The 14,895-nt window shown below is 41.0% G+C and overlaps 1 protein-coding gene across 3 annotated transcripts in view; it reads left to right on the forward strand.

Annotated features, from left to right (window-relative positions):
* phactr2 (phosphatase and actin regulator 2) overlaps nucleotides 1–14,607 on the forward strand; it is a 38,280-nt gene extending 23,673 nt beyond the window's left edge. For all 3 annotated transcript variants that reach the window (XM_070841074.1, XM_070841073.1, XM_070841071.1), the window contains exons 2-12: nucleotides 1,407–1,592; nucleotides 2,909–2,983; nucleotides 3,074–3,214; nucleotides 6,835–7,360; nucleotides 7,658–7,836; nucleotides 8,409–8,565; nucleotides 8,847–8,902; nucleotides 10,372–10,433; nucleotides 10,892–11,029; nucleotides 11,940–12,016; nucleotides 12,920–14,607. In XM_070841074.1, coding sequence (XP_070697175.1) covers nucleotides 1,407–1,592; nucleotides 2,909–2,983; nucleotides 3,074–3,214; nucleotides 6,835–7,360; nucleotides 7,658–7,836; nucleotides 8,409–8,565; nucleotides 8,847–8,902; nucleotides 10,372–10,433; nucleotides 10,892–11,029; nucleotides 11,940–12,016; nucleotides 12,920–12,935 — 1,613 coding nt within the window. In that variant the 3' untranslated portion in view covers nucleotides 12,936–14,607. The remainder of the gene's footprint in view (nucleotides 1–1,406; nucleotides 1,593–2,908; nucleotides 2,984–3,073; nucleotides 3,215–6,834; nucleotides 7,361–7,657; nucleotides 7,837–8,408; nucleotides 8,566–8,846; nucleotides 8,903–10,371; nucleotides 10,434–10,891; nucleotides 11,030–11,939; nucleotides 12,017–12,919) is intronic.
* Nucleotides 14,608–14,895: the final 288 nt, after the last annotated feature.

Raw genomic sequence — 14,895 nt, forward strand, 5'->3', positions numbered from 1 at the left:
AATGATATACGAGTGGAATTCCGAATAGGTGGAGCGTGCTTTTAACAGTATTCATTTAAGGGAAGAAATTCTGTCATGTACACTAAAACCCAGCTGCTCACCTGCTGTTGATACTCCGGGTGCTTCTCCCTAACTGTCCAGACTGACCACATCAACTAACTTTAGGTCCTAGCTGCTACAATGACTTGACATTACTTTTAGGGAAAGAATTTAGTTACTAAATGGCACAAATAGTTCAGGAACAACATTAAACTTTTGATCCCTGTTGGGCTCCCTTCAGTCAGGAGGCTTGAGTGATTCAGCAGTAGCTGGTGTGTAGCTAAAAAAAACAAAAACCATCCTCTGCTTGAGTCTGAGGAGTCACACACCACCTCTCTTTCCTCCTAAAGGTTCTGGCATCACACACACACACACACACACACACACACACACACACACCATCTACACACTGTCTCCAGTATTCCAGAGAGTTCACAGCACTTCTAATCTTTCAACAGGAAGAGGAGGAGTTGTGGAAGGACAGCGATCTAGCCAAGACACACACACACACACACACACACACACACACACACACAAGCACACACAAGCACACACACTGCCAATACTGTACAGAGACAGAGTTAAAAATAATATTCCTGCTTGCCTGCTGAGTGAAACAAGTGACTAATGCAGCAATATACAGCGATATAGTCCATGACAATACTTCCCCAGCTTTTTGTATCTTTTGCTTCACTTAATCATTTAAAACAACACTTATATTGTGTACATGTGCTGGTGAGCGTTGAGCAGTTCAACCAAGTGGTGCTTAGTAATTTTTAGCTAAATAAAGAGATCAGTCTCTCCCATATTTTACAAGGAGAAAGCGTCAATTATTACAGCAGAAGTAACAGGATTATATTTTGTGTTTTTCTTTCTTAATGCATCCTGTCTTGTTAAATATCTTGAATCCTGTGGGGATAATCTCGGGTGTAACTGGTGTACAATACGTTTAGAGACACATTAAGACCTAAATTGTAATGTGGTCATGTGACATGTTTATAGATATCCAGATACTGGAGTTACCCAGTGGGTATGCATTCATATCCAGTGTTTCCTGTAATGACGGGGATAATAATACAATTTGTCAGTGTTTTCAGTATGCATGAGTGAAAAGATGGCTTTAATATCTGGACCTAGTATTTCCGAACACATTAAAATCCTGCAGTAGCAGTTACCAGAATACATTATGTTATCTATTTATAATATGATCTATCAATAAAGTAACAGGTTATTGTCTCTGTGTGTGACAAAACATAAACCTTCACTGGTACGTACAGTAAACTATAGTGCATGCTTGTGTTTGTTTATTATCATCTGGTCTGATTTTTGATTTTATATTTTCATACTCCTGTGTTTGCGTCCTCTAGTTGATGGGTTGGAGAAATCATCATCACTGGCCAGCTGTGACGTGGTGGTGGACAGCGCTGCCAATACCCAGAATGCCCCTGCATCACGGCAGCAGCGAGGCAAGCTGTCATCACTAGGAAAACTGTTCAAACCCTGGAAGTGGAGGAAGAAGAAGACCAGCGACAAGTTCCAGGATCTTTCCAAAGGTAGGACTTGTGTGTGTGTTTGTGTGTGTGTTTATGTGTGTGTGTGCGTGTGTGTGTATGTGTGCGTACGTGCGTGTGTGTTTGCATTTGTGCGTGTATTTTAATGCCGTTGTATGAACAAGGGATGAGTGGTTTTTGATTATATATACACATGCAACATCATGGCTTGCATCTTTGGATTTGTGCTGAACATTAAGTGTGAACAGGATCAGCGTCGCTCCCGGGAGAGCTTTAAAAGGAAGAGAGTGAACATTTTGTTTGTAGCTCTCACTGATTTATTCTTGAGGTGTTAGAACAGAAGAGACAAAAGTAAATACAAAAAGCAGAGACTCTTTACAGCTGCCAGTTGATATCTGATCCTTTTTCCAACATACTGCATATCTGTATGTAGATTTTATCTCTCCACGTCTTTCTAGTTGGTTTCAGGATAACTGTGTGCACTTGCGTGCATCTTTCTACAAAGTTAGGCCACGTTATGTGAGTCTGTTTAGAACGTATGCACTTTTTTGTTGAAGACCATTCCCATTGTCACACTTTCTTCCACACACTTGACTTCCATGGCAATATCAGCCTCCAAGGGCAGAAACTGTGTCCATCAAAGGGTGGCACCAACCAATGACCTCCATAGCTGCAACCACAAGTTCTGTTGTTGGATGTCAGACGCCTGGGGCAACTATTTACAACTACTTGTTACTTTGCCTAATGGTGACCATGGTTGGTGGCATAACCTCATAGTGCAATTTTACAAAAAAAATGTCATCTTCATTTTGAACCCAGTTATTGTTCTGTCTGTTCTTATTATGGACTGTACCATAGCATGCCAAGCTGCGTGTAATTGTTATTTTCTGACAATCTAGCAAATGTAAGAAAATGGTGAAAAAGCAGTGCCTTCAAATTCCTTGTTTTATCCGACCATCTATCCAAAATATGAACATATCACAGTTTGCTATCAAATATGACCAAGAAAATCAACAAATCCCTTTTCAGCTCTAATCACCTCTGAGCATGTTCATCTGGTGACCCAGCTGTGTGCAGGTCTCATTGTGAATGAGACAGCTTGATTCCTCATGATCCCATTCTGAAGAGGTTTCAGAGAAAAACCATTTAGGTTGCAACAGGCTGACAGAATTAGCTTGGTTCCTCATTGCTGACTCTATGTGGTGCTGTCTCATGCAGTGCAGGGTGGGGAGTTTTTTGCAATAAGAGAAGGATATTGTGCAATGGTTTGTAAATTTCTGTTATTTGTACTAGCTAAAACACTAGATAAAGAAAGCCCCCAGTTGAATCATCCACTGACCTTTATTTATTACTTTCAGTTCTAGAAAGAAAAATCTCCACCAGACAAACGAGGGAGGAGCTCATCAAGAAAGGAGTTCTCATCCTTGACCAAGGTTTGTTTGGATCATTCATGCGCATACTTGTTCATTCATTTATTTATTTCCAGAATTTCAGCTACAGATTTACTGTTTTTTCACCTCTAGATGAAACAATCAACAGTGAAAATCTGAATGGCCATGCCACATCCAGTGTGACATCAGAGGAGGTCAAAGTTGACATCGAGTCTCCAGAAACGTCACTGGAGGATCAGGCCACTGGGCCAGTTAGCACTGAGGACAAAACAGGTATCTTCTGGATCAGTTACTGTGTCTAATATGAGCGTTTGTCATACTGGGACCTGTGATCTAGGATTAATCAGAGACCTTTACTTTTGTGTCTCTGTACTAGTTGAGGCTTTAGACTTGGGATGATCTTACAGTATATTTCAGCAAGAATTAACTTTATTTAGGGGTTTGTGTTGCTCTTGAATGCAATAAACTTTCATTGTTGTGTCTATTTGAATACTGGCACAATTATTACATGTTAAGTTGGGCCTAAAAAGTTGTGACTCTGGGTGCAGAGGATTCTGTGCTTTTTCCATCGCATATGGCTTACAATTGTCACCTCCCCGATGTTGGAGATGTTGAGCAATTGTACACAAAGTTTGCATCTTTTCCCATTTGGTATCTTTAGCCAGGCCTTTATAAACTGTCGTATTGGGAAATGTCAAGTCACACTTTGGGCAGAGACGCCCAACTTGACATCAGACAATGCCGGTAAATGCACGTTTTCAAAGAGGAAGTGCTAAGCTAAGTAGTGCTACCAATACTCTATAATTATTAATATTATATTATTATTTTCCTTTAACATGTTAAATACATAATGTGATATTATTGTTCCCCCCATATTCTTTAAGGCTCTTTCATAAATAAGAAATAAATAAATAAATAAAAAATCAAATAATTTAATTGTGTGACTTTGGGTTAGTTTGGATCCAACACAATATTTGTGTTGGATCCAAACTTGTGCTACTGGTTCTGGTTACACAAAAAGGATCTTCCAGGTCTATTTCTGCAAGGATCCTTTCTATGATGTTGTCAGGCACCGAAAATAAGAATCGGAGCCTGTCAGTGGCAAAAACAGGTACTTTTAGTGAGCGTGGCACAGTTATCCCTAAAGGCTTACATTGCAGCCCGTTTAGTGGCTGTTGGCTGAGGTGATCTACTGGACCAATGTTTCCATGTATAGCCAGACCTGGAAATTACTAAAATGAAATTCCATACTTTTTCATACAGTGCAGGAATCCTGTAGGCAAGTTAAAGAACCACAGAGATATTGGCACAATGTTTGTGGAATGAAGAAACTGTCATATCTACACAGAGAAGCAAAAAATAAGATAAGATACGTCTTTGTCCACAGAAATTACTTTGTTATGAAAAGGCCTTTGTCTCTTATAATATTTCACGCTTCAAGCATATAAATGTTTGTGCTCCAACTTTATAGATTGATTGTTCTGGAACATGGAGAGATGCTGAATCTGCAGCAGTACTGGCAACAAAGATAATGACTAAATCAATTTGGTTGAACAAAAGTAAATGTTATTGGTGGTTATTATGGCGTCAGTCTTCCAAACAGAGGGTGTTGGAACATGTTGTGTCACCTAGGGAATGTGTGACTTTTACAGCCCTTTAGCAACTCAATTTTTATATACCAGAACAAAATTTTGTAGCTTTTTTTAGATCTTGGTTGCTTTGAAGTCTTTTTCCTCTCAGTCGTGGAGTGCATTAGTATCGGCAGCAGTTTTCTGGCATTGAATCCTCAGTGGGCTCTCTGACCAGATCTAATGCATTTGAATAGATATTCCCATTATATCAGCCTGGAGCAGGCGTTCGCAGTCTGAACACAGCAGTAGCTATCTCCTAATGCCTCCCTCTCCCTTGGGAGACAGGCCACTGTTCTTCTGTCTGATGCTGCTTAAGTGTTATGCTCTTCTCATCTCAACCCTGTTAGCATTGAACTCTGAGCCATTTGTTTGTTCATTTGTCAATAGTCAGTACAGCCCAGGCAACAAACACTGCAAATATAGTAACAGAGCACACATGCCTTTACAGTTGTGGATGGAGGAGGTTAATGGGTACAACATATCCCAAGCCTTATACATCGATGCAACCAAAAAAAACCTAACGGATCAAACATCACCTCTCACCATTCTCATATCCAACTCGCTCTTACCTTTCATGATAGCTCTCTTTGCTTGTCTGCATGTCCATTTGTGCATCTGTTTGCCCAGATGTGCATCTTTTATCTTGCTTTCAATCTCTATCTTAACCTCTAAATACCATACTTTCCCTCACGGCTTCCCCTGGTCTGCTCAGAGAGGTCTGATACTAAGCCCCTTGCCCGGGCAAACCAGGTGCGACCTCGAGATGTTCAAGCTAAAAAACAGCAAAGTGCCACTCTGCCCGCCTCTTCTAAACCCGTGGGTGGCGCTGCAGCCACTGCCAGGCACAGAGAAGGTGCCTCTGGGACTAAAAAGACAGCTAAAACCACAGGCAAGACAAGCTCATCCACTCAAGCTAAAACAAACCCGCGGAGCACTAACACCACTAGTCGTGGGATTGGTAAGTTCAGCTTGTTTGGACTGAAGCCAGTTTGCTTGTTGATGCTCTTGCCTGCTTGCCTCCCTGCATGGAAAATGTATTTGTATCACTGTTTGGAGGAAAGAAGACTCACACCAAGGTCGTCTGCATCTATTTACCGTGGCCTCATGTACACTCCCTCCTGTATTGATTAGTATTTCCCTGTTTCTCCCTCTTCATAGTGTCCTTTCCTCACTAGATGTTTATGAGAAGTGTTTATTGGGGGGGGGGGCTCATAAAATGAGCTCTGACAAGCTCATGTGGTTTTATTGATGGCATGATGCAAGGACATGATAACCCTTCATTGTGTGTGTGTGAGTGTGTGTGTGTGTGTGTGTGTGTGTGTGTGTGTGTGTGTGTGTGTGTGTGTGTGTGTGTGTGTGTGTGTGTGTGTGTGTGTGTGTGTGTGTGTGTGTGTGTGTGTGTGTGTGTGTGTGTGTGTGTGTGTCTCTGAGCATGGAGAAACTAAGCAGCACAGATGCCACAATATTGCATGTGATGTTCATGCAGTCTTTTCTGAGGGCGTTTTATTATTTTATGTTGAGTAATTGAGGAGGTGGGACAAACGTTGTTTTAATAACGTTTTAAGTTCATCGCTTACCTCGGGCTGCTTTTACCAGCACACAAAGACACTTCACAGACATTTAAAGGACCATTTCAGTTAGTGTTACCTTAGGCATTCAATATTTGTTGCAGTTTTAAAGATGTGATCAGAAATAGCTCTGCTAATACTAGAATGTTATGGCCAGCATGTTCTCATAGAGCAGTTTCTTACTGCTTCAAACCACATAAACTGTTGAATGCACATATACTGTAGACTATGGCTATTAATCTAGTCAATTAAATATTGTCAGTGACAATAATATGGGGCTCAAATGGAATAGATGGATTAATAGATTAAGTCATTCCAAATTAATTCATTAGTTGCAGCCCCTCTGTACATTCTCTTCCAGTCCAGTTGAATGAAAATCATGTGCTTTTTTTTCTGCTACAGCCTTACACATTTGCTCTGTAAATCACTTGTCATGCATTCTCAGTAAATATGTGAAAAACATATAGACAGTATTTTTGACTGCAAGAAGAGGTAACTGAATGTGATTCTAGTTGGACTTGTAGTATATAGTTTTGTAAGACTACTTTGTATAGATCTAACTGCATTCACATCTACAGACAATGAGAGTTTTTCTTTATGTAACCTTCAGGAGCAACTGGAGGAAAGAAAAAGTCTAAAGATATTGCTTTTGCTTTTCTCTTTTTTTCTTTTTTTTGCTCCTGCTGCCCCTCAGCCAAATCCTCCCATCCAAGGAAGACAGGATGCACAACAAAAACCACCCCAGCATCCACCTCCACTGCTCGTTCTCGTGCGTCTAAGGATGCGGGCGCCGCAGCACAGACTGGTGGGACAGATTCAAGGACCAACCGGAAATCAGACACTCCCACCTCGTCCACTGTACCTCAAAAAACGCCTGCAGAGACTCCCAAACAGCCCAAGGAGTTAAAACCCTCGCCCCTTTCCTCAGACACCTCATTTAAAGCCCCAGGCAATGAGACAGAGGGAAATCAGGCTGCTTCTCAACCGGCTCTCGAGGCTAAATCTGTTCCCAGTGTCTCCACTGATGGTGAGGTGACCCACAAAGGTATGGCTCCTGAACCCACAGTCCAGTCCCCCCATATCAATGCTGCTACAGAGGAAACTTCCTTCATAGAGGGAGAGACTGACAGCAGCCCACAGGGAGTAAAAAAGGGGAGAACTGAAGGGGAGGGAGAAGAAGAAAAGAAGAAAGGGGAATCTGCTGCAGAGAACAGCCCACGGTAAAAATGTTAGGATATGCAAGTTGGTGAAACATCTCTTATGTTCGTGTTCTGTGCATATGAGGCTTATTGAGTATAGACTGCATTACATATGTACGCATCAGTCTTACTAGAATCAGACTAGTAAAATGATTCATTTAAGCTGTGAATTGATTGACATTTAATCTTTCACTTTGATTAACTATGTGCAATAATGTAAAATATTAACATTTGGTGGATACACCTTTACAGATCTCAGGATTTGTTCTATTTCAACAAACGTATGTGCTCTTACAGTCTCGTCGTTGTTTCCTGCAGATCAGCAGAGCACCAAGCTGAAAAGCCACAGGCCCTCAGCGTGAACACGGAGCAGGCCGAGGTGACGATAATCCCCGACAGGCCGAGAGACAGCCAAACTAGTGATTCTGACTCCGATGGACCCATCCTGTACCGCGATGAGGAGGAAGAAGAGGAAGAGGACGACGAATACACAAACAGTATGACATTAGTTTTGTAACGCACCACATAATACTGGAGATCCATGGAGGGGAAACAATCAATATGTAAACATTATTCAGGACCTCTAGAGTCCCCCAAACCGCTGACATCTTTAACTCTAGGACCCCCCAGATTATCACTGAACATAAACAATGTGCAGTGACAATGGATTTCACTTTGCCTAGACGGTAAGTGTGTACAGGAGAGACTGTTACATCATCGAAATGCTGCTGAAACACCACGTTTTGTCATCTAGATGTCTAAAAATGTGTACATGAAATTCTGTGAAGTAACACCAGTGACAGCCAACTCTGATCCACAAGTTTTGTCAACAAAGAGTTCAAAGGAAAATGGCAAGAATTAAGCAAAAGAGGCAAATTGCATTTATTAAATAAACTCATATCTGACCATCATCTCTACATTTATCTTCATCTTCCAGCGTACAAATGCATCATGCCACAAGACGTGTATCATCACTGAATGGATGCAGCAGTTGATGCCTCGTTATTATCTGCAGCTGATATCCATCTCGCTCAGGTAGTTTAACCTCCCTGTTGCGTGTCCGTTCCAGGCTCTCTGGCCAGTAAGATTCGCAGACGAGACACCCTGAACATCAAGCTGCGGAACCGACCCAGCAAGAAAGAGCTGGAGGAGAAAAACATTCTGCCACGGAGCTCGGTGACAGAGAGAAATGAGCTACGCCAGCAGATAGGCTGCAAACTAGTCAGGTACACACTCACACACACACACTCACTCAGCATGCTGTGAAAATGTAACAAGGTGTGAATTTCCATCATAGATTTGGCTGAGCTGTGGGCTAATAACAGAGATTGTATTTTGTGTAGTTGTGGGCGATGTGCTGGTACAAATGATACACAAAGTGACAAACAGCCTTTGCATTAACAACGAAAAAGGTGGACGTTAAAAAGAAACGTTTTTCACAAATGTTACTGTGATAGAACTGTGATGGAAGTCAGTGTAATCTTCAGATCATTTCTCATCTGCTCAGGCGCCTCAGTCAAAGACCCACCACGGAGGAGCTGGAGCAAAGAAACATCCTCAAGCGTAAGTTTCTGAAATACACTATTAAACTGAGGGGTGACTTTAAATGTAAAGGATGCTTAAAAAATGTAAACACTTCAATATTCAGCCGTGGTTTGAAATTAGTGAGTAACAACCTGATAGGATATGCTCCAAAAAGTGCTTTTGTTGTTGCAGTTTCTACTACATGTTTTTAAGAAGGAAGTTTTATAGTAAATAAAACTGGTAGCATTGTTCACTCCAGCTGTTCAAATTCAGTTAGCGGCAGTAAAAGATTGCTAGATATGACGTTGTCATATTATCTCATTAATCAGATCGACGAGGTCTGATTTAATGGCTGTGGTTAGTCACACAAAGGTCTGTATTATCATACAGACTCAAAATTGGCTTGAAAGACACATGCCGATTTTTATTTCTACGCACTTCGGTCACCACATTAATAAAAATTAAATTAAGTTAGTTCAGGTCAATTAGTTGGGCTGCATTGTGCACAATACTCACATTATACACTAGCCCTGATAGATATTACGTAGACTCTGTCAAAGAGTAATTATATAATGATAATGCATTTTATATGTAATTCTACCAAGCAAGACTTAAATCATTCCACTAGGGGTTTGCTAGTTGTGCCAACTTTGCATTTCAGAGTCTTAACAGAAGCACTTAAGTTTTGAATATTATAATTTAAAAGTTGTTTTGCTCTTGACCAAGCTGAACCAATTTAAAGCTTTTTCTCCAATTAAAGACCGAGCAGTTATGAAATATATGTTGCTTTATGCTAAACACATACAACACAGGAAACTGAAATTAAACTCAGGTATCATCCAATACACAGGTGGTATATACACAATAACTCTGGCACAGGTCAAGATGAATTGTTACAGAACCCTATTACAACAGCGGTATGACATATAACATGACAACTACATAACTCATCTTAGTACTTATCTGAACATTGTTTCTGGTCCAGTTCAACCCTTTGTGACTACAGTTACTCCAAGAGTGGACACTTTGAGGCTGTAACTATCCATCCATCCATCCATCCATGGTCTATACCGCTTATCCTTAAGGGTCATGGGGGGGCTAGAGCCAATCCCAGCTGACATTGGGTGAGAGGTGGGGTACATCCTGGAGGCTGTAACTAAACACATTAAATATACAACAGCTGTTAAACTAAACTAGAATGAACCTCGACTGTCCCAACTTACTGGTGACCTACTGACAAGAAGAACTGCGTCTTGTCGCACAGTCACAGTTTGGTCATAATGCAGGTCAAATAACGGCAACCTCAAGACGCCTGACATGTAGTACACAGTTGTCCATACATTACAGAGTCATCTCAAATTACTCAATCTGTCTCGTATTTATTTTAAAGCTCTCACATGGCAGCATGGACACCGTTTAATATGACGATCTTGCTGTTATAAATAAAAGCAGAAGCTTGTTGCAGAGACATAAGGTGTGAAATGACTCTCTTGGTTCTCTGCATGCAGAAAAGAATGAAGCAGAGGAACAAGAAGCCAAGCAAGAGATTAAAAGACGACTCTCCAGAAAGGTACAGTAAACACCAACCTCACACACACACACACACAAACACACACACACACACACACACACTCACTCAAAAGAGAAGAGAAAGGCCACAGTGAGTCTATATTTAGCCACTAATATGTTTTGCTCCACCTTATGAGTCATGTTAGGGGGCAGAAAAGATGCTTTGTGTGGAGAGATTCTGTGTCATCTAGTGGACGCAGATGGAACTGAAACTTGTCTTTCAGCTGAGAAGTTGGGCTTTTCCTGTCTCTGCAGTAGCTCTTGTGAATAACAATAACATTGGCTGTCTGGATTTTTTAAAAACTAATCAATACAGGGTACGATGATGAAATAAAAACATTAGCACATAGACTTATAAACAGTGTTAGACTTTCATAAAACTAAAAGGGAAAAACGCCATTCTGAATTTTGATGTTTATAGTCCACTTCATCTCCCTCTTTCTGTGTGTGTGTCTGTAGTTGAGTGTGAGGCCTACAGTGGCAGAGCTTGTTGCTCGCAGGATCCTGCGTTTTAACGAGTATGTGGAGGTAACCGACGCCAAGGATTATGACCGGCGGGCAGACAAACCCTGGACAAGGCTTACTCCCGCTGACAAGGTGCTGCAGTCAATACACTTGATTTTTAGTATGAATGTTTGATCAGTTGACTACTTTTTCTCCATCGTATCACTATGACCATATCAACCTGTTCCAGCTCAGTGTTTCACACTCTTATACATTTGTAACATTATGCTTTATATCAGCCTGAAAATTCAAGTGAACTACGGGTCGTTAAAGGATGTCAAAGTACACTACATGGCCAAAAGTAACATGCCAAAGCTTTACACCCATATGTGATCATTCCCAAACCTTGGACATAAATCTAATGCTATAACAGCCTCCACTCTTCTGTGGAGACTTGCCACAAACTATTGGCTACAGGAATTTGTTCTCATTCAGTCACAAGAGCATTAGCGAGGTCTGGCGCTGATGTTGGGCAATAAGGTCTGGCTCGCAGTGGGTGCTCCAGTTCAACACAAAGGTGCTGGATGAAGTTGATGTTGGGGCTCTGTGCAGGCTGGTCCAGTTCCTCCACATCGGAAAACCCTATTTTTATGGACCTCATTTTGGTTCCAGGAGCAGACTGGTGCCACAAAGTTGTCATTGTATGCTCTAGCATTAGGGTTTCTCTTCATTAGAGCGGTGCTTTAACCTAAAGTAGACCATGAAAAACGGCCCCCATCCAAAAGCACACACTGTATACTTTTGACCATTAAGTGTAAGTTGCACTTGATGTTTTGTACATGAAATTCATGTAGCTTACATGTAATCAGATGACATGTGTTAACACAGAAAGAATGGAAGTGCATGCATCCAGCCTGCCCTCTGCTGTTGTTATTTAGAACTACACAGCACACAGTAACCACAGACTATAGTCCTTATGTCCATTGTAGGGTGGAAACAGACAGCCTTGTCCTGTCAGGCGCATTTTTACTATGTTATATATGTGTCTCTGCCCCCCTCCCAGGCTGCTATCCGTAAGGAGCTGAATGAGTTTAAGAGCCGAGAGATGGAGGTTCATGAAGACAGCAAACAGTTCACCAGGTACTCCAGCGGTCGATGACCTCCACCATTTAGCCAGCTGTGACTATAACTTACGCTTCATTAATAATTTATCACTGTAAATCCTGCTCTTTATTAGCTCGCGTTGATCAATACTTCTAATATTCTGGTCCAACAAAGCCATTTCCTCTAACCACAGGAAGTCATGATATACAGCTGGGTTAACTCCAGTTCATTAGCCTCAGGCATTGATTACCAGTACAGTTCAAGTTCATTCTCCCAGATCTGTGTGACATATTTTTAGATTGTTTCTCTGTACAGAGCACAGAGAGATTAAATCAATAAATCAAATAAGTAAACACTAATATACCTTGTAATCCAGAATGTCTCTGAGACAACTAATATCTGTTAAATATCTAATATCTGTTAAACAGTTAAAGCATTTATGCATAAAAGTGGAATTTGATCTGTATCCCATAATAACTTACAAATCTCATGGCACCTTTATCTATCGCTGCAGCATTTAAATCGGTCATAAATCTTCAGCAAAATCACTACACAAGTATCATTACACCAACACCGTTTTCGTTCTCTAAAGGCACTGGCTGCAGCTCATAATAACCATAAATTCTTTTTTTTTCTCTGCCTCTCTCGAGTGAAAGCATTATATTTCTGCAATATCATTTAAAAAAGTCAGCAAACAACCCTGCCGCAATTTTGGAATCGATGCTGTCAAGTCTAAAATACTTCTTCACATTACTTTATTGTCCTACAGTGGTCTTGTTGATATAGAACTACTGTGACCGCGGCTTTAAAAAATAAAAAGTTTTCTTAAGATCTGAAAGAGGTAAATTGTATTAATTGATTTGTAGATTTCCCGTTATATTGAGAGCGTGTGTATTATGTTTTCTTGAACTGTGAAGCCTGCGTGTTTGTGTTTTTCAGATTCCACCGGCCCTAAGCGCTCTCACTGCCAGCTGGACGTCAGCGCCACAAGATCTGCGGTCCACAGCTCCCAGCAGTCTCCCAGCCCTCCAGACCCTCTGTACACAGCTCAGCCCACTTCGCTTTGGGGTCCTCTCGCACCTGATGACATGTATTTCTGCCTGTAGTGACAGCTACAGGTGTGTCTAAAGGCCTTGGCCATTCATGGACACCGGTGAAACATTTGCACATATCTATAGCCAGAACAGTGGTGTGTATAGCACTCTGATAGAAAACCTTTTATTTATTGTAGATGGCCAGAACCTGCTGGTATACGCTGTTTATTTGTACTTCAGGCCTTCCAGTGAGAAGATCGAGGGAGGAAAAATAGGCAGAATTGCCTTTGTAGTGGTGAATGTGGTGCAATTGTACTTAACGGTTTGTGAACTTGCCACGGTATGCCTTGTCATAAACTGCCAAATGGCCATATTTGGGCATCCTCCTAGAACAGGATATGGGAGCGATTGGATGGTTGTGTGCTGATGTCAGTGCCTATGTCATAGATCAGAGGGGAGGAGTGGCAGTTTGTTCTGCTCCGATGTGCCTCTTGGAGTTGAAACTGAAATACTGCAGTTAATTTTTAGACATATTTAAAGTATATTGCCACTAGAGGGCATTATATCACAGGAGTTACAGACTGTAAGGACGAAGACGAGTATGAACATGAGGTATAACCAAGTGTTATAATTATAACTGCTGAGGCTGAGGGTTCAGTGGACACCTGAGGCTCTAATAGTGAAGTGCAATGAAAATCACTCCAATTCTTGCCCTCAGCACTCTTCCTGATCACACACGATGATCCTGTATCATCATATATCCAGTTTAGAGTTATTTAGCGCAAACCTCCGATCACAAAGTGCTCAACTGTGCAGTTTTAGAGGATCTACTTTTCAGGCTTTAACTTCAGATTTTCATTTTAGGCTTTTGGCTCCTACCTGGTGTGAGTGACTTGGTGCCAAAGAAAAAGCGAGTGTGCGCTGGTCTTATTTGAAGTCTGATTTTGTTGGGCAGATTTCATATAAAGGTCTTATGAACAGAGTACAAGCACTGAGAGCCTCACTGCTGAAGCAATCAGCTGTCATCTTGAAGAAGTGGAGAAATACTTTATTTCCCATTTCCTCAAACATGCTTTTGCAGTTACATCTGTCAGCCTGTTACAGATACTTCAGGAGTGATTCTTTTACGGCTCTTTTATGCCTCGCTCTAACATGCACCTTGAATCTAGCGGTAAGATCTGTTTTTACCAATACAGGGTTTGGTTTCTCTTTTGGCTCCCAAATAGTAGAATTTACCTTGAATCTCAGATTTTAAAGGAATGTTCAACTTTTTAGGAAATACACTAGAGCTGAAACAACTAGTCTGTCAACAGAAAGTTCATCTGAAACCATTGTCATAACTGATCAATCATTTCAATAATCTTTAAGCCAAAACGCCCAGAATTCACTGCACAGGTGGTGATTTGATGCTATTTATGGCATAATTAATGTTAAACTAAATGCAGTTGCGTTTTTTGACTGCTGATCAGATAGAACAAGCCATTTGAATTGAATTTGAAGACGTAGGAAATTATAAAGGGCATTTCCCACTTTTTTCTGGCTTTTTCTAGATGAAACGATTATCAATTAATTGAGAAAATAAATAACAGATTACTGGACCCAAAATACTCAAAACACCCAAAATAAATGGCAGTTTCAGCTCTAAAATTCACTTTCTTGCTGAGTGTCAGATAAATAGATCAGTACCAATCTCAGCAGGCGATTAGCTTAGCTTAGCATAAACACAGGGGGCAGCGGGGGGACTAGCCTGGCTCTTTAAATTTCATTGTTTGTACACATACAGAAATTAGATGTTTATTGTCTCCCCCTTTTTCCCACCTTAATGCTAAGCTAGGCTTTTTGACTGCTAGTTGTAGCTTCATATTTAGCGCACAGACATGA

The sequence above is a fragment of the Pempheris klunzingeri genome, chromosome 12 (assembly GCF_042242105.1).
Source record: "Pempheris klunzingeri isolate RE-2024b chromosome 12, fPemKlu1.hap1, whole genome shotgun sequence".
NCBI classification, from domain to species: domain Eukaryota; kingdom Metazoa; phylum Chordata; class Actinopteri; order Acropomatiformes; family Pempheridae; genus Pempheris; species Pempheris klunzingeri.